The sequence below is a fragment of the Chaetura pelagica genome, unplaced genomic scaffold (genome assembly GCF_000747805.2).
Source record: "Chaetura pelagica isolate M959 unplaced genomic scaffold, ChaPel_1.0 scaffold408, whole genome shotgun sequence".
NCBI classification, from domain to species: domain Eukaryota; kingdom Metazoa; phylum Chordata; class Aves; order Apodiformes; family Apodidae; genus Chaetura; species Chaetura pelagica.
In genome coordinates, this window is record NW_009954229.1 from 902763 (window position 1) to 922508 (window position 19746).

Here is a 19746-nt window from a genome sequence, read left to right on the forward strand (position 1 = left end):
GCAGAAGGCACCTCAGAATAGCAAACATCTTGGTGACCAGGGCAGTTTTCTAGGAGCTGGGGCATCCTGGTTCAAGTCCCTGGTCCCTTTCCAAGGCCAGAGAGCATAAATAGCTTTCAGCTGTTCTCATGTGCAAAGGACTGTCCAAACTGTTTTCCCTAATGAAAGAAGTTAAATCATGGGAAAGCAGGGCAATTGGTTTGAGCCACAGTCTAGATTGACTAAACTGGTTTGAAGTTGATTTTAATACAGCAAGAGTCCCATGTTGTAGTAAATAAACTACATCAAAATAGCTTACAAAGGAGCTATTTTCAAATACAGAAATTGAAAGACACTCTCAAGTTGTTCTTTTTTTATTTTTTTTTTTATTTTTTTTTTTTTAAGGGCAGGGAATGCAGAGGACGAAAGAAGCCAAGTCTTAACTTGCTTGAGGTTTTTTGGTTGGGTTGGGTTGGTTGGTTGTTTACTTACCTTAGAAATATTAGCATTACTTGTTTGGTCTTTGACAAGGAAAAAAAAAAAAAAGAGAGAGAGAGAAAAATAAAGGTCAAAATGGTCAAAATGTAGCCTTGACATTTTCTTGCAGTCCTCACTTTCATTCCCTGACACCTCTCTGCTTTGGCTGCAAGCTTCTGGCTCTTTAAGCCCCCACAAAGAGGACCTTTTCCCAAGAGGCCTTAGGGTGAAATAGCTGTAAACAAAAAGGAGCACACAACTTACAGACTCTAGGGCAATCTTGGCCTCTTCTGCATATAATTGCTGCAGTATTGAGTCCCTGCTTGTGAGGTGTCCCAGCTTTCCTCCTTCTCCCTTCCCTGGGCCAGGGATGTTGATGTTTATTGGTGCAGTTAAGCCATACCAGGTGCTTACATTTCATTACTGGTGTGTGAACATGTTCCAAGTCCCAGAGCAGCCAGGGCTGTATTTTGACAGAACCTACTGACTCTCCTGGAGTACATGGGTTTCAAAATTCTTGCTCTTATTCAGGTTTGTAGTTTACTGCCTGCCTCTGCTGCCTTGAGCTGCTCATCTGCTGGGGTTCCAGCCTCATGCTGTTATTTTCAGTAAAGTCACCCATGCTCAGCCTCTGCACAGGCTGCCCAGAAGCTTGGGGATGGGCACACAGGCCCCCCCAGCTGCATCGTTTCTGCCTCACAGAGTAAATCTGCAGGGATATTTGCACTGTTCTTGTCCCAGACCTGTTGAGCAGGGAGTGTGTGTGGGAGGCAGGACAGAATTCCTCTGCCTGGGATAAATACCTGCTGTGACTGGAGGCAAAACCAGCCTCCAGTTGCAGGCAGGTGGGGCATCCACCCTCATGCTAAATGGCTGATTACATTGTTTTGGACAGGATAAATAATTAATTGCCTCATGAGTACTTGAAGTGACAGATTCTCCTATATGCTTCATTAAGCATTTAAGAAACTTCAGCCTGGGTCTGTGCTGGGCTGACTTCAGAGGGGTCTGTGCTTGTGCCCAGGAGAGCAAATGCTGTCGTTGTCTTTGTGTCCTTTGGCCAAAATCTACTCTGTTTCAAAATACCTGCAATGTGACTGATTTATAGCTCCTTCTCCAAGAGTAGAACCTACTCGAGGAGAGCAGGGCTCCTCTTCAGCTGAATTTGTTGTACAAAAAGGACATGGGCAAGAAAATGGTGTTTGATGCAAATTTTCAAAGGAGTGAGTGTTTCAAGTACAAAGTTTGAGCTTGTAAGAGTGCAAGGATTTAGGAATCACTCTGGATGCAGGTGAGCTCTGGTGGGTGGGGAGGAGGGGACCACTGTGTGCCATGAGGGCTGGGAGAAACCACCCACCTCCAAGGAGAGGAAAGAAAGGAGAGACAGACTGTGGGTTTGAGTTCCCTGCACTTTCTCCATGGGTTAAACCCACATTCCACCCATGTTCTAGATTTTAAGAAAAAGTTAGAGGAATATTTTGTAATTTTGAGCTCTCTTTAGCAATTTCATTGATTTGCTCCGTTCCTGTGGTGCCAGTGCTTTAAATTCTTTTAAACTATTTTCCACAATTTTTGAACCATATTTCATATTAAAAAGGTCTAATCCTTCCCAAACCATCTTTTTAATTTGACCCAGAAAACTGGCTTTCATCTCACAATTGCTTTCACAGTGGCACGAAGACCCTGCAACTGTAATATGGAGCCCAGTAATCCACCAGTTAAACAGATTGGTTCTGTAGGAGGCTGTGGGGTTCAGTGAGTAAAGCAAGCAGGCTGTAATCTCCCTCCTCAGAGTTAAAGCCAGCTCAAATACAGCTCCGTGCACTGCAGGTGATGTGCAGTGGAGGTGTAAAGGGTTTTCCTCCTCTAATCGTCTTGTTTGGAGTTTATTATTCAAAAAAGTTTTGTGGTTTGGATTTTCCCTCCTTCTTCGGCTTCATTGTGATTAGACTAGATGCCTTTTCCCCTGCTTCCTGTCTCTCCCATGCATTCCCATTGGTTTTTAACTCTGTGAAATGAGGATGATGCCAGATACTGTCGATAGGTGAAATCTATTGCAGTGGAATGGCTGGCAATTGGAAAATGACAGCCACCCAGAACTGGGATGAGGTGAGAAAATCTGGAGTGTCCAGAAGCAAAGTGCACATTGAGAGTTCATTATGTCTCTTCTTCCCAGTCAGAATCTCTGCAGACTGAACTTAAAAATACAAAGCAGAAAAACCAATATAAACAAGTGCTCTAAATCCCATTGACAGCTTTAGGCCCAGGATTAGAGAAAAAACAACATGAGTGTGAAGGATGTTTATGAGACTAAATGTTCTGGGTTTGTTTACCACTCCTCTGCATCCCTGCCAGCCTCGGCTCTCCCTGTGCAGGAGGAACTGAATGGCTGCTTTGGGCTCCTGGGGGGGATTCCAAAGCAAAGCACACAGTTTACTCTGGAAACTTCCTTCCCTCTTTGTACAGCAGGAGAGACCAAGTTTTTAATAGCCCTTTTCTTCACTGTGATGCAGGTATGATTATTTCTACTATCAGAGCAAAAAAAGTGGCCCAGCTAAGGCAAGGTGCCATCCTGCTGGTGGCTGAACCTAAGCTACATGAAATAAGTGGTTGTGGGAGCAGCAATCAAAAGAGACAGGGTAGAAGGTTGGAGAGAGGAATTAAGAGATGCACAAAGAGATTGTGACTTCCTTGAAGAACAGCAGTAAGTCAGTGGCACAAAGAGAAGCTAAGGATGCAAAGTCCTACCCCTGTTCCTCATTGCCTTCTTGCAGGAGGCATCAATAATTTGACCATCGTGGGTTTCTCTCTTATTGAGTTTCTCCCAATGCCAGGAAGGCTCTGGACTTGTGCTGTGTCTTGCTAAAACCAGAAGTATCAGATTCTCAAAAGGAGACTTGTCTTCTGAGGTTTTCAGACCCAAACTATTTAGAAAAGGATTTTTTTGCCTGTTTATCTGAACTTGGAATGAACTGCTGAGACGTTTGAGGTTTGTCTGTAATAAAAACAGGGGTTTGAATCACTGAAATATCCCAGAGCATAAATATCGCCTTCAAAGTGAGCAGAGGTGGTTGTCCTTTCTTGGGACATGTTTTGCCTGGAGTCAAGGCTAACTGTTCCTTTAAACTCATATTTGGGTTGCTGAAATGTTACAAATTGATCCCATACAGTTTCTGCCCTTCTCTTGAATGGTGAGAAACTAACTCTTGTATCCAAAGTGTGAGTATCCATTTGAATCTGAAATCTATTATATTTGTACTCAGATTTGAGCCTTTTTTGAATGTTGTCTGGGACCTTTCAGTGGAACTTGTGGGGTAAACCACTCTCTGTGCTTGATTTTGCTGTCTATAGATGGCAGTTTCCATTCCATCCTGTGTGTCTTGCACTGAGGACCCTCCTGCTCACCTGACAACATGTATCATAGAATCATAGAATGGAGAAGGTTGGAAGGGACCTTCAAGATCATCAGGTTCCAACCTCCGTGCTATGAGCAGGGGCAGCTCACGCTAGACCAGGCTGCACAAGCCTCATCCAACCTGGCCTTGAACACCTCCAGATATCTGTTGTGGGGATTCCTGAGCACTTGCTGGCTTAGTACAATCCCACCTGGTTGCCATTGGCTCCATTTCATTTATCCTGGCTGAAAACCTGGATGAATGTAAAAGTCAATCATAGCAACAGATGTGGAAATATCAAAAGCTGATGAGGGGTATTGTGCTCTCACTGTTCTTTCAGAAAGGAAGTTTTCACTGCTGTAGTTTGGAGCCTGTGGTGGGCAAGTTGTTTCCCCTGTCAGGGTTGTTAAGGTTTTCAAAGTACTTGGCAAAAAGCAAAAAGTACCACTTTAGAACTCTTGGATGTGCATCATTTTGATGCCAAATTTGTTTGTTAACCATTCCTTGCTAGCAATGAAGTTGCATTTCATGGTACAACCACTTCTCAAGGAAAAAAATCCTGCCATTTTCTCTTCTGAGAAGGTCAAAACGAGACATGCAATTAAAGCTTAGTCGGAACTTTGTTGCAATGTTGTCTCAACATTATCACAACAGTGTCACAGCTTTGTTGCTACATTGTCCTGACTGTGTTGCCATTTTCTTCCCACCAGGAAGTCTGACAAAAATAATCCTTGCCATGAAAAGTTTTGTTTTGTTTCGTTTCAGCAAACCAACGTTTTGGGTTTTTTTCCAGAGTAAAAGGCTCCTGAAAAAAAAATTCTTGCACTGGAGTTGGCTTAAATTTGAACAAAACAACAGTGTCTCCTAGTGGCTGAGTCCAGGGGGGTGGCCATACCCATCCTGGCTTTCAGGTGTCCTTTCAGGTGTCTCTTCCTTGGCCCTCCTTCTAGATCTTTGCTCACCAGGGAGTGAGGGAAATTATTTGTGCTCTGAGCAACAAACCATTTTATATTCCATAAAAATATCCATGGCAGGTTGTTTTCTAGGCTCCAGTTGGTGGTGAAAGAAGGTAATTACATTTGAAGGCTGGATGTTTGGCTCATCTGCTGTTCTGCTTCCACTCTAATAATACAGAAGCTCACAGCAGTAGCTCAGCCAGCATGCAGGGCTATCCATCCTTGTCTTTGCCTAGTGGGTCCTGCCTCCATGTCACTGCAGGATTGTGCTCCAGACATCTCACGTTGCAGCAGCCCTTGTCATCAAATTAGTTCTGCCTCACACCAGATATGATCACAATGAGGTAATGAGGATCTCTTGTGTGATGCACTCCTGGCTTTGCAGTGCCAGCCTGCTGCAGGCAGGCTTGCCCAGGCATCCCCCTTCATCTCAAGCTGCTGGATCAGCTTCTCACCACAGCTATCGATGAACTCCTCTGGGCCACCTCCTTGTCCTCTCTTTCCCTCTTCCTCATGCCCTCTCTCCCTTCCTCTGAGAGATGGCTGCAGCTTTTCTCCTTCACTCTCTAAACTCATGTATGAAGCAAAAATCACAGTGCTGGAGAGTAAGAAAGAAGGACACCCAGTTGTAGAAAGAAATTGGCAAATTAATTCCAGCACTGATATCAGCAGATGAACTGGCTGCAATGCCATGTGTTCAGCTGGCCACAGAAAAATGTTGCCATTAGCTTAGAAAACATGGGATTTTAGAGAATAACAACTTGCAAAAATGTTTTTATCTGCCTGAGAGTGTTTTTAAGTTTGTCTAGCTTAGGCTTTTTAGGCAAGACACCGAGTTTTTTGGTAGTGACTTCTGAGGTTTTCTTGTCATATTTGCATAACTTCCAGGATTAGGGATTTTGAAATGATCACCAGCTCTTCCAGGTTCCATGATCCAGTTGTGACTCGGGGCAGCACACCTGGCAGCAGCAAGGGGAACTCTGAATCTAGTTTGACTTCAGCAGATGAGGCTGCTGCTGTATTGTAGACTCCAAGGTGCTGTAGGTCACAATTTTCAGGTTCTCTGTGCTTCTCAGCAGAAAGTGCTACAGAACAACCCTGTCCCCTCAGAGCTGCCCAAGATGCAGCTTCCTGGCTGATGACTGAGTCGTTCATTTCCCAGCCTCAACACACTAAGAGTGAACACCCTGTCCCAAAGAGCCCTCAGCCTGCTGCCTGGAGGGACACAGGAATTTAGCAAGTTATTTTGCTTCTTGGCAAGAATACCCTTCCATAACCCCATCTGAGGGGAGACTGAATATGCCATCCACATGCTGCTCCTGACAAATAGCTCAAGGACACTGTGAGCACCATGTCCTGTCACCGCTGTGGCTTCCAGGGGCACAGATGCCTGGGAGCCTGCAGGGCTGTTCCAGGCTCGGTCTCTGCTGGGGAGCTGGTTAGATGCTATTCTAGAGTAGCCTCTTTCTTCAGCTATGTTTTCATTGCAAAAGCAAGACATTTGTCTGGGGTTTTTTGGCATTGTTTGGGTGGGAAAAGCATGAGCAAATGCTGGTTGATGTTAAGGAGGGAATCACCATCTCTTCAGTGAAGAAGGTGTGAGGAGGGCAGCCCCATGATCAGGTCAGATGCACTCTGGGCCACCCCTTGCTGGAGACCAAAGAACTGAAACTCCTTTCTTCAGCTATGTTTTCATTGCAAAAACAAGACATTTGTCTGGGGTTTTTTTGGCATTGTTTGGGTGGGAAAGCGCATGAGCAAATGCTGGTTGATGTTAAGGTGGGAATCACCATCTCTGCAGTGAAGAAGGTGTGAGGAAGGCAGCCCCGTGATCCTGCAGGTCAGATGCACTCTGGGGCACCCCTTGCTGGAGACCAAAGAACTGAAACTGGCACAGTCCTTCCCCTCTGTCCCTTAGTAATTGGCATATATGGATTTTAATCATGAGGACTGAGGCTCTTAGTGCTCTTTCTCCTGGATAAATGGTTGAGCAAAAGACAATCTACTGCATAAAGTAATTCAGCTTATGACTGATGGTTCATTAGCAGCCCACAGACTGTCGCTGCCTCTAGTAGGGGCTTGTGTGGGCTCTCCCTGCATTTGAGTTAACTCTTTCACCTTCTCCTTCAATTGCCAAGGATTGACTTGGCTGAGTGTGGAGCCACACGTGGCTGTGTCACAGCATCACAATGGTCTTCTCCCTTTGGAGCCTCAAATAATGCAACGATATCCCCAAGAAACTGCCAACTTTTAACATAGGTCTAATGAGGGATGGGGAATAAAGGAAGCTATTATCAGTCAGGAGATGAGTCAGATATGAAAATAACACCTCTTTCTAGACAATGTTATTACACTGAGGAAATGAAAAAGACTCATTTGCTTTTGCAAAAGAACAGGCCTTGAGCATTAGAAATGCGCATTGCAGAGCCTGGTGCTGTTAGAGAAGTTCCAGCAAGTGGGGAAACCCCAGCCCACCTGTGGCATCTCCTTCTGGTGAGCCAAGTTTTGGAGACTGGGTGCTGGGCAGAGGTTGCTGCACTTCCCAGGAAAATAATATCTAAGGCTGTGTCTGAAAAGCAAGATTGTAGCCCAAGGTAATTTGGTGCTGGTAATAGAGGAGTTGAGTGGAAAAATCAGTTCTTGGGTTGAAGCTGCATGCAGGTTTGTGCACTCAGAGAAAGCCACATTGGTCCTGGAGGGAATCCTGATACTCAGTGCTGAACTGCTGTCATTTTAACAAACCCTGCTGTCGTTACTGTCAGAACTTTGGAAGGAAAAATCATCATGGGTGTTTTTGGGGTCAGTCTCTCAGGGAGATAGAACTGTTGCCTTTCACTGGTATGTGTATTCCTAATTCTTTTAAGCGAGCTCTGCAAGAAAAGTGTTTTGTTGGTTTGTGGGTAGGGCTGCGCTGTATTGACACTGGTCCTGCTTTGGATATAGCAGAATGCATAAAGCTCTGCTGGAGTTTGTGTAATAAAAACAGCCTCACCAGGGCAAGGTCAGATAGAAGCCCCACAAGCCATGCCAGCCATTCACCTGGGCAATTGTCTCTTGCAGAAGTGAACAAGCCCTCTCCTTTACATACCTTTGGTTTGGTAGATGTGCATATTGGGCACAGTTGTTCTGCAAGTGCTCTAGAAATGAGCTGGGATTCTGTCTTTCCAGTAAAATTCACAAGGACTGTCTATGGGGCTTGTCTGCTGCTCCCCTCAGACACTTACCTGCCTCCAAGGAGCCCAGGAAGTTGTATCATTTGTGCATCATTAGCACAAATCCCAGAATGGGAGGAACGTACCAGCCTTTAGCCATTTCCTCTGGGCATCTGTTTGACCATGTTGGTTTTCTGCCCCATAGCCAGATGAGTTGACCAACGCCTTGGAGATCAGTAACATCGTCTTTACAAGCATGTTTGCCCTGGAGATGCTCCTGAAACTCCTTGCCTTTGGTCTCTTCGGCTACATCAAGAACCCGTACAACATCTTTGATGGGATCATCGTTGTCATCAGGTCACTGCCAGTCCTTCCTACACAGCTGCTCTTCTGCCAAGGGCTCAAACCCACTGGGCAGTGGGATGGGGAACAGGACTGGCATGCCATGTGTTAACCCAGAGCTTGCTGGCTATGATGGGCTATAATATGCTGGCCTTCTAGATTCCTGTCATTAGAAGTGCTGTCCAAAGTAAATGGACCATGCAGATGGAGGACAAAATCTATTTATGCCACACATCTGGCACTGTGGTCAATTTTCCATTGAGGTGCAGAGTGGCTGGTCCTGGGAAAGGAGTTCTGTGAGTGTCCACATCCAGCAGTGTGCCCTTCCTCTCCTGAATGGTCTTATGTCAGGAATGGGGCAAGCAGGAGGGTGAGATTGAGCACTGTTGTGTCCTCTCCCAGGGGAACACTGTTCCAGCCTAAACTGGGGGTGCCACCACACGTGTGTGAGAAGCTTGTGCAGCACCTCTCTGTGCTGGGATTCCTTCTAGCAGTGCTGTTCCCCACTCAGTAACTTGGGATAGACAAGTCAAGGCAGACACAAAAGTTGTAAACCAGGATAGTGCTCTTGGCTTCAGTGGGCCCAGCCCTTTGATTCAGGGAAGTGAGGAGCAGTAGAGCCCAGAGCAAAGGCTGGTCTGTGGCCTGATCAAACCAGCCCACCCCAACCAACGTAAATCCCTCTGGATGTGAATTATGTACAAAGCTGTGATCCCCATTTTGTGGCTGGATTTGTGACTGATTGTGCTGATGCAGACCAGCAGGAGACATGCTGTGCTGTGAAGAGCCACACAAAGCAAGGGAGTTAGAGAATCAAGAAACCAGCTATGAAGGACACAGGTTGTGTGCGACCATGGGTGTGTGCACAGCTGGGAAGTGAAGGGGTTTTTCAGAAGCAAGAGAGTAACAGGCAAATAAATTACCCTTCTAGAGCTTAAATGGCGTGACACGCTGTAAGAAACCAGCGTGCTCAGGGGTTCACAGCACAGTGCTGCTCTGTACAGTTCTCCTTCTGGTGTCCCTGCAGTGTCTGGGAGATCATCGGCCAGTCGGACGGGGGCCTCTCTGTGCTCCGGACCTTCCGGCTGCTCCGGGTGCTGAAGCTGGTGCGGTTCATGCCCGCCCTGCGGCGCCAGCTGGTGGTCCTGATGAAGACAATGGACAACGTAGCCACCTTCTGCATGTTGCTCATGCTCTTCATCTTTATCTTCAGGTACCAGAGGCTGCGGCTGTTCTTTGATTAATGATTCAGCTTGCTTAAGTAATATGTAGATTAGAATAACTGTGTGCTACATTTGCTAGGCTGCCTGCGTGATTGAAGTGCTCATGATAGACTGGCAAGCAGACACTCAGCAGACTATTTACATCTTTTGGGTCTCAGATTTCCATGCAGTACTGTAGTTCTGTAGAGGAATGAAGCACACAAATGGGCAGAAATTGCTCTGGAGTTCCTGGGAGACTCGTTTAGCTGTACTTTGGGAAGCTGCCAGTAACTGGACTCTACCAGATATACTTGAGATGGAAGTTGTACAGACTCCAAGACTTCTGTCTCTTTGACCCTATAATGCTCCTCAGGATCCTGTTCTTGGAAACCAGCTGGATTAAGGAGTTGGCAATACAGTGTGTAATTTTCTAGACAAGGGAGACCCTTAATTTGACTTGGGCGTAGAAAATCATAATGAAACCTGACCCAGAAGAACCAACTGGCAGGGTTTGATCAGTGATCATGTCAGTGGTGAAGCAGAGCCCTTCTTCCTGGGAGATACCACTGGCACACAAATCACTGGGAGGAAAAGGTGTCCCAAAAATCACTGTAATTCTCCCTGCAACCATATTTCACACAATAATGTGTCTCTTCCCTCTCCCCTCTCCTTTTTCCCCCACTCTAGCATTCTTGGAATGCACCTTTTTGGATGCAAGTTCAGCCTGAAAACTGATACAGGAGACACAGTTCCAGACAGAAAGAATTTTGATTCCTTGCTTTGGGCCATTGTGACTGTATTTCAGGTAAGCTCTGCATTCATTCTGCTCCTATTCTGTGAATCTCTATCTCCTTCCATGCCTTCACCACCCCAAAAATACACTTTGCAAACAACTTCATTTAGCAGAGAGTGACAAATAATGTCACAAACTGGAGCTGGAGTTGCTTGTTCTGTGTGCTGAAAAGATCTTTGTCTAAAAAGTTGTGTCCCCTCTGCAGACCCATCAGTTACGTGCTTGAAATTACTGACATATCCCACCATGGAGCAATAAGCTGCTATTTGTAGGACATTCTAAATAAAAATATTAGTCTTTTCTATTTAAAAGCTCAGTCTTTACAGCTCCAGTGCAGCAAGTGGAGCACAATGTAAACAATGTTAAGGTAAGTTTCTAAATGCAGAGTAGGTGTTCACCACAGAGTTGCTCAAAGTAAAAACCAGTGTTCTCTGTGAAAAACAGAACTTCTTGCAAAGTTTTCCTTCTTACAAAGGAGCAAAGGCAAATCAGCATAAGTTCCATAGGTTCACATTTTACTTTCACGAACTCAAATGCAGATTTCTGCAGTTATTCTAATAATCCCTGGGGAAATAAGAGTTGGCACAGAGCACAAGGGCTCAGTCCCACCTGCCATGAAGGTTCATGAGTGGCATGGTTCAGTGCAACTGGCTGCATCTCTACCCAAAAAGATGCCTCATTTTTAGGAGGGTTGGAAGCCATTTTCATTGTAAGTATGAATCTGTCACCCATTTTTCTTAGGCCTCAGGATTTCCAAGCTCCAAGAAAGCTAGGAGAGTGGAAATCCCTGAGGAAGTTCCCTTGGAGCAAAGCTTTACAAAGTTTTGTATTTTTTTCCCCAGCTTGTCAATGCTTTTACCTAATGGAAACCACTTTGCTTGTCTGAGTTTCTTGAGCCACCCAATGTCCTTATCTTATCAAATACCATGTCTCCTTCAGCTCCAGATACCTTTTTAAGAGCAGCACAAAAGGAGACCACAGGTCTCCCCTCAGGTCTCTCTATCTCCTGATGGTTATCAAAGGAGGCAATACTGCCACTAAATAATGGGACCAGCTCATACTTTGTGTTACCACATCTAAGATCTGAACCAGTCATCTCTGTGGACAGTGGTGTGCTGGATGTTCCTGCAGAGGGGGGAGTTTTGGCCAGGAGAGACCTCTCACATGCAAAGATCTAGATAAAGGAGTGTTTTGCTGTCTCATCTCACAAGCCTTGCTAATGATTATGCTCAGAAAAAGTCAAGAGGAGAGGAAGAAATGGATGAGCCAGTGTTTGAATGCAGCTGCTGTGACCAGAGTAATTAGAGAGTCTTACCTTTTGCCTTTCTGCAGATCCTCACTCAAGAGGACTGGAACGTGGTCCTGTACAATGGGATGGCATCTACATCCTCATGGGCAGCTCTCTACTTTGTGGCCCTGATGACCTTTGGCAATTACGTGCTCTTCAACCTTCTGGTTGCCATCCTGGTAGAAGGCTTCCAGGCAGAGGTAAGAGATCTGAGCAGTGGGAGGGAGGTAACCAAGAAGCATGTGTAGGAAGGAGTGCAGAGATGAACCCATGTCAGTGCATACATCTAGCCATGCAAGCAGCCCTAAGTTTGAGCTTCAGGGGCACAGATGGGTCCAGTTGGGCATGTGAAGCTCTGGTGAATCTGTCTTTGCAAATAAGGCCCACTAGAACCATGCAAGCAGCCCTGAATTTAAACTTCAGGGGCACAGATGGATCCAGTTGGGCATGTGAAGCTCTGATGAATCTGTCTTTGCAAATAAGGCCCACTAGACTTGGCATGGGACTTGGGAAACCAAAACCTTGATTTATCTTCTACAGGGTCTGTTGTACAACCTAGAGGAAATAGTTTAGGATGAATGTACCTCACCAAATCTCCCACATGTGCTATGTTTTGGGTTTCTTTATTTCCAAATTCCTGTAGCTTTCTCAAGGTCGTTGATCTCAGCATCTCCAGGCTCTGGTTATTGTAACAGCTTTGTCACATTCTTGTTCCAGTGGAACCTGTTGCAGATAGAGGTGGACATTTTAGTCACTAATTTGATACTACCAAAGCAAAGGCATTCTCAGTATTTCTATATGCTCTGCAGTAGCTGCTGTCTTCCAGCCCAGAAGGAGTTTTCCTCTAGGACAGCTGTAGCTGTATTCAGAGTGGTTGTGCTGGACCTCAGTTCTGCTAGAAACTTACACAGGCTGTAGCAGATTAAAGTTTGTGCTTAGGTAATAGATTTTCCTGAACCAAATGCAGAAGCAACCACTACAGTTGGCCATGTGGTAGCCCAGAGAGGGGATTGTTCAATAGCCAGACATGTCAGATACCCTCAGATTCCACCAAACAGCAAATCTGGGTGGAACCAGAGGACATGCCAGGGAAATCCAAGCAGGATGTGTGACCCAAATGACTGGGAACTGCTCCTGCTAAAGCAGTCTTGCATTTAGGCACAGAGAACCCTTATCCAGCAGTTTGTATCCTTTGTTCCTGATTCCTCTGAGGCAGAAGAAAGTTTTATCTTCTTGGCAACCTGGCAGCTTGCAGGTACTTTTGTACAGTACAAATCCTGTTCCTTATTTGCCCTCTTGGAGGTTGAATCACCTGCTAATGTGAAGCCAGAAACGAGCAGCCTCCTGCAATGCTCTCAGAGTGCACAATTACAGACCTAGCCCAATGGCCATCCCTTTCTTGCTCAGGCTTAGTGGCTCCTTCTGGAGCTGTTACAGACCACGATTTGAATGTGTGTAAGGTGTAGTTCTCAAAGCTTGTATTATTCAATCAGTGCTGCCTCAGAAAAAAAAGCCAGTAACCACAGGCATGACATTTGCAGGGCACATTTTGCTCTCCACTTCCATTCATTATAAATCCTGACATTAAGCCTTGTCAGCTTGTCACTTATTGAGGTATTAGTTGTGTTACAGAAAACCCTTCTCAGGGCTGCATCTCAGCTACGAAGGCTCAAATCAAGTCTTACACTTCTAACAGCATAACTTGGCTCTGGTTGTAAACTAAAAATGTTTTCAGTCTCCTTGGACAGCTCCCAGGAAGAAGTACTAATGGAGCTGTTTTCTTTTGTCATCCCTGGTTCTGTTGGCATGTTGGGAATATGGCAGAAAATCCTGCTTTGACCTCTTTGACTTTGCCCTTACAGGGTGATGCTCTCAGCAGTCATAGCAGATGCTGAGGTGCACTTCTCCCTTTCTCAGGTGTTTCTTTCACTTGAAAGGCAAGTGACTCTTGGGAGGCTTGTGCAGATCAGAGGGTGCACATTTGAACTGCTCTGAGCTCTGAACCATCAGCAAGGACACCAAAAATTGTGCTGTGGCCACAGTACATGGTCTCAGTTTGTTCTCAGGTTCTGGCCTGCCTGTGGAGCAAGTTTGGCAGGAGTACTCCTGCAAGAGAAGAGACTTAAATGGCCACAAAACCATTTTTAGTACATTTGTGCTTAGGGCAACAAACGACCAGACTTCAAACAGGACCATAATTGCCTATTTGTGCTTACGTTGTTCCCATGTAATTTTGAAATCTACCCCAGAGCTGCTCTGGAAGAGCAGACAAACCTTCCAAAATTAAGCAAATCGTTAATCTACTGTTTGCTAGTGTTTCTGCTCCAAAACAGAGAAGATGGATGGGGGAGCTTAAGCCTTTCAGTCATGCTGTCTGTTTGGCTGCACCAGTCAGCAATACATCACAGATGAAATGAAGTTCACTGCCACTTCAGCACCAAGGCTCTAGAAACTGTAGCGATTTGTTCAGGCACCAGTTAAGGAGCTGTGCTCCTTTTTCTAGGATCAGCTGCTTTAAACCAGCCATTTGCTACAAATTTGTACAGCTTTTTGCTGCAGTCTTGGTGGATCAAGCCATAGTCATGCCAACAGCCTGCTGGAATCTGTTATCTCTTCAGACCTCTCCCAGCAGAGGGAAACCTGACAATAGCTCTTTGGTCCCAGGCTTGTACATTATTTAGGCTGATCATTTGTGGTAGCATAGTATGAAAGGGAAAAATAACTGGACTTCCAGGAGGAAAAGCCAATCCTGAGGGTGGCTGGCTGTTCTCAGTCCTGAGATGATGCTGTGCTGCCAGGCAAGCTGGCCTCTTTCCCTTCTGTCTCAGCTTCAACACTGCCAGGAGATTTCCCAACACAATTTCCATTACCAGCCAGCGTGAACAAAGCAAATCAGAGCTGGGGTTTCAGATCTAAGTCAAATTCACAGTGTGGTTAAATAAAGAAGAAAACCCTTTGACATTAAAACCTAAGTGCTTTCAGTTGGGATCATGGAAAGTGCAAGTATGGAGCCCCACAACCAAATTTTTATTTTTATTTTTTACTGACTCCTCTGATTACAGCTACACTTTTGTCTTCTCCCCTGGGACACACTGTTCAGTGAGGCTGGGCACAGTGTTGGAAACACAACAGCATTGCAGGAGCAGTAATCACATCACATCATCATTCTTTCTGTCCAAGTACAAAAATTAATCAAAACAAGGCAGAGGGACTTACCCAGGGTCATTCCCCAGGGCAGTATCAGAGGGAACTTGGCATCTGCCCTCCTGGTTCTAGGGACCACATTTAAACTAACCATGGGGAGCTGAGCAATCTCTGAGCTGCTAAGTAACCCAACTGACCTTTGTGCTGAAGTGTTCATGAATGGGGTCACTTCATTATCCTTCTCCTCTCTGCAGGGTGATGCCAACAGGTCAGACACAGATGAGGACAAGACATCTGCCAACTTCGATGATGATTTTGAAAAGCTGAAGGATCTTCGAGCAACAGGTAGGACTTTGTCTCTACATTTTCCTGGGAATATGAAAGCTACAGCTCTGCTTCCATAGTCATCTTTTCAAATAAACTGATGGGGGAAAGTAGAAGAATCCATTTTGCTTGGCAATTAATCTGTTATCTATGTATCAGGAACAGCTATGCAACAGTGTTGGGAATGCTAAATGAGTGTTGATATTTCCTTTGAACAGATGTCTTTTCTAATTCAAACTATACTAGACTATTTAGATATGTCTCATTGTTTCTTCTGTATCACTACCACAGAATGGTTTGCTGACAGCAGTATTCTCACCCTGCTTCTCAGTAGCTTTTCAAATCAATCATGTTCTCATCTGTTCTTTCTGGTTTCTCACACAAAGACACTTAGGTGAGGTTTGATTGATGGCAATGTTGCTGTGCATTTGTGTTACAGAAGAGCCTTGCAATTGATTTGAGGTAAGGCCACATTGTATGAGTGTATTAGCAACATGGAATAGTAGGTGACAGCCTTCACTTTGCAGAGTTTGCAAGTAGATTGGGACAGGAAGGAATTGTGTATTTTAACAGAGTGAATAGCACAATGGTAAACAGGAGTCAGTTTAGTTCCTCTGTACTTTGATTCTCAGCTTGGGCTCGTGTTAGGATTACTTTAAATGCTTCTAAACCAGAATTTGTTTCTGTTAAAGAAATTATATTGGTTGTGGTGAGTGGATGGAATCCAGCTGAGGAAGGGGCAGATGGAATTTGTTGGGGAAGATGGCAGAGCTGGATCATGGCAAGGGGATGAAGCTGCTCAGTTGGCAAATGAAGAAACAAATTCCAACCACCAAGTGATCAAGTTAATGTCCACTGCAAAGAGTTGGCAAGGAGCTCCCAACACCAACTCTGCACCAACTTTGCACCAACTATTTGCTGAGCAACTTCAAATAATAAGAGAGTTGTAGAATTGTCAACTTTTCTCAGGTAGTACAGGAATAGAAAACAGGGCTGAACTTGCCATCAGTCGAAGTTCATGATGAATTGTGTGCCCCCATAAGCCTCACTGTGCCAGCTGGTGACTAAACATCGTAAGGACATTAACAGTTCTACCACAATGCTATTGGTCCAGAAACAGATAGACTGGCAGGAGAAAGGTGTGTTGCACATTAGCAAATTTTAGCTGGATCTTCCACCCCTCAAAACCAATGGCAATGTTCCCATGGACTTCTGTGGTGCAGATCAGGTATCTGTGCACCAGCCAACATCTCAACAGATGATACAATAGAAGCAGACTGCATTACAAAAGCAGCCTGTGGAAGGAAAATAACTGGGGCAATGCAATCACTTGGATTTCTCAGTGCAGACTTGTACTTCTCTCCTGTTGATCACAGTTGCTCCCATCCTTCCCTCTCCTTAAGCCTGATTCTGCAGTTATTAAACCAGAACCCACTAAGACCAGTAAAACTTTAGCTTTGTGTTTGAAATTGGGCTTTTGGCTTGAGTGTTACAGCACTCTGTAGGGTTTGGAGGTGTTTTGTCTGGTTTGTCTTTGATGTGAATATGAAAGCCTCTCAAAAGGTTGTGACACTTGCCTCATGCCTTTCAACATGCTGGGAGTGACCTTATTGCCCACAGCATTTCATCTCCATTTGGCAGGATTCCTGGCAGACCCAAGGAGCAATGTCTCCTCTAAAGAGTGATTTCCATAGCTGAGCATTCACCTCATATTCTCTCTTCCCTTCTCTCCAGAGTTGAAGATGTACTCACTGGCTGTCACCCCAAATGGACACCTGGAGGGCAGGGGCAGCCTGCCTCCTCCTATCATCATGCGCACTGCTGCCACACCAATGCCCACACCTAAGTGTTCCCCACACATGGATTCAGTGCACACATTTGTGGACTCAAGGAGAGGGAGTAACGCTTCACTGGACCCCCTGAGCTATGATCAGAAGTCCTTGGTAGGTTCCTGTTGCTAACAACTCTCCCTCCAGTGCCTGCAAGCAGCACAGGTGATAGGGGTGCGTGTGCGTGTGTTTGCACACCTGCATTGCTGGAAAATAAAAAGGAGGGTGGTAGAGATGAGAGAAGTACGTGCAAAGGCAGGAGAGCAGAGTCAAGAGGGAGAAATGAGTGGGTGTGCTATGCTGGGGTGGGACAATGAGAACGTAGCAGCCAAGGACAGTGAATATATTGAGAGGGGAGACTGGGATGTACTGGGATTCAGTGTTTTCTTGCTTAGTATCTGAGTGAAAGTCCATGCCAAGCCACCTCCCTTGAGAGCTGCAGCCTGAGACAAGTTCATACAGTGACTCCAGCAAACCTCTCCGAGGAGGAGCTGGCATCTTTTGCCAACCACACTGACCATTTTATGGTGTCTTGGAGAAGCTGTCAAATGTTCCTGTGAGGATAAGGCCTGTTTTCCCTCCCAGAAAGTCTTAGGGTTGCATCTTGAATCCACCTTGTGTCAAGGGAAATGCAGCATTTTCCTTTCCAACACAGCAGCTGAGCTCCAATTGCAATAGAGCAGCCCCACTGGAAGGGAAATGGAGGAAACAAGGTATGAGCTGACCAGCTGCCACCACACACAGCTCATGGAGCAGAGGTCTGGCTGGAGCTGACTGCTTTGGCAACTGGTTGCATTCTGCCTGCAGCAGGGGAGCAGCAGGGCAGCTCTATGAAACCAGAGAGAATAGAGTTAATAGACAAAGTGGATTTCTGCTACTGCTTATCTATCCCATTCCTCTGCTCTGTAACTGCAATATCATGTTCAAATCAAGGCAGCAAAGCATGAAGCCAGCTCACACAGAGGCAGACACTATCCCCTTTGGTAAGCTGCTTAGTCAAGGTAATGCTTTTCAAAAGAAAATAGAGATGACTGTTGTTTGCCTTGGGGTTTTGTGGGGTTGTGAGTTGCTGGAGAGGATTGCTCATTGTTTGAATCCTTTCTCTGCGAGCACATCAGTGCCACCAGCCAAAGGAAAATGAAGCAGTCAGAGAGCTGGCCAACACTGAGCAGGAGGAGGAGGGCAGTTTGCCTCATTCTGAGCTGGGAGGAAGCCATGGAGGGAAAAGGAGTTTTCCTTCTAGCTTTTCCGCCCTGACCTTAAGTGCTCTCATCCTGGCAACTACCTACCTGCCAAAGTGCACTGGCACACCCAGCAGTGCCAGAAACCTGCTGTGAGAGAAACATTCATTCCACCTCCTTGTGCAGCAAATTGAAGACACAGTAATGCAAAGAGGGGCACGATTTCCAACAGGCACTTGGGTGTCTCGAGTGCCAGAGCCTCTTTGGAAGCCAGGGAAGTTGTATGCTTAAACTTCTTGAAGGTGAGGAAAGAAAAAACCACTTCAGCAGTAGTGGTTTTGGGCTCAGTTTTTCTGCACAGCTGGTGTTGCCAGGGCAGTGGGAAGCCTTGCAGCACAGAGGCAGCTGTGCTACAGGTGTAGCTCAAAGAGCATCTTCAGTGGTGGCTTAGCTGGGCGCTTGGCTCCCATCACAAGGGCTTGGCGTGGTGAAATCAGAGCAGTGAGGAAAGCTACAACAGAGAAGGGCCTTCCAGACTGGGCAAAATGCCATATCCTTTGACTTTGTCCTGCGAACAAACCCTCAAATGTCTTCCTCCTCTCTCAGTCCAGCCTCCGCAGTTCCCCTTGCGCCAACTGGGGCACCAGCAGCAACTGGGGAAGCTGCTGCTCAAGCTGGAACAGCCTGGGCAGGGCCCCAAGCCTCAAGAAGAAGAGCCAGTCAGGAGAGAGGGAGTCCTTGCTCTCCGGGGAGGGCAAAGGCAGCACAGATGATGACTCGGATGACGCCAAGTCCGGCACCAGCAGGGCCTCCTTGCACCGCCGGGCCGAGTCCTTGGATTACCGCAGCGCCCTGGAGCTGCCCGAGCTGCTCCCGCTGCCCGCCCTGCGCCCCTCGCTCAGCCTCAGCCCCGTGGCCATCCTGCCTGCCGAGTACCAGGACTGCAACGGCAAGATGGTTCACGTCCCCAGCGAGTTCTTCCTGCGCGTCGACGGCCACAAGGAGGACGCAGCGGACTATGAGGACGAGGTGGAGGACGTGAGTTGAGGGGGAACCGGGCGCCCCTGCAGCAGGTGGCTTTTCCACTCCAAGAAGGCTGATGAAAAATCACTAAGCTATTAAAATGTGTTGCTGCCCAATGGCTGGTGTAGATAAAATGAATCCAGATCTGAGGGATGGGCACCCACGTCCTGAAAGGATTTGGGTTTTTTTAGCTAATGGGCTGGACTGTTGCCTTGCAGTGGTGTCTAATGAGGTAAAACTGCAAGGGACTGTGCATGCACTTGTCTGGGTTTTGGACTGGTTGAGGTTGCCCCTCTGGCCCACGATCCCTCCAAAGATGAGCTGTAGACACACCATGTCTGCTCACAAGAGCTGTTTGGTACCTCAAAGGCTTGAAAACCTAGAAAGCGTGTTCTCTATATAACTTTTTAGTTGTTTGAGGCTTTGTTGCTTTTGACACAACTTTGGGTCTCAAAATTATACCTGTCAAAAAGTCTTGCTTTTTCCAGGTTCATATCACACTGTACACAAGCCCCTTTTTTCTACCTCTTCCTCCCTGTTTTGTTGGACACATGTGACAAAACTTGTCACACCTCTGTCCCAAAAGCCGTGACTCCCTGCAGGTGCTAGGAAATGCCATGTATCCCCCTTTCACAAAAGAACTATGACAGCTGAAGAGGCA

At 46.2% G+C, this 19746-nt stretch overlaps 1 protein-coding gene across 1 annotated transcript in view; it reads left to right on the top strand.

The window, feature by feature from the left end:
• CACNA1H (calcium channel, voltage-dependent, T type, alpha 1H subunit) overlaps positions 1-19746 on the top strand; it is a 256641-nt gene that overhangs the window by 190975 nt on the left and 45920 nt on the right. Inside the window, 7 exon segments of the mRNA XM_010003580.1 lie at positions 8165-8316; positions 9329-9514; positions 10191-10308; positions 11629-11784; positions 14983-15073; positions 16787-16995; positions 18669-19100. Of these exon segments, the coding sequence (XP_010001882.1) occupies positions 8165-8316; positions 9329-9514; positions 10191-10308; positions 11629-11784; positions 14983-15073; positions 16787-16995; positions 18669-19100 (1344 nt within the window).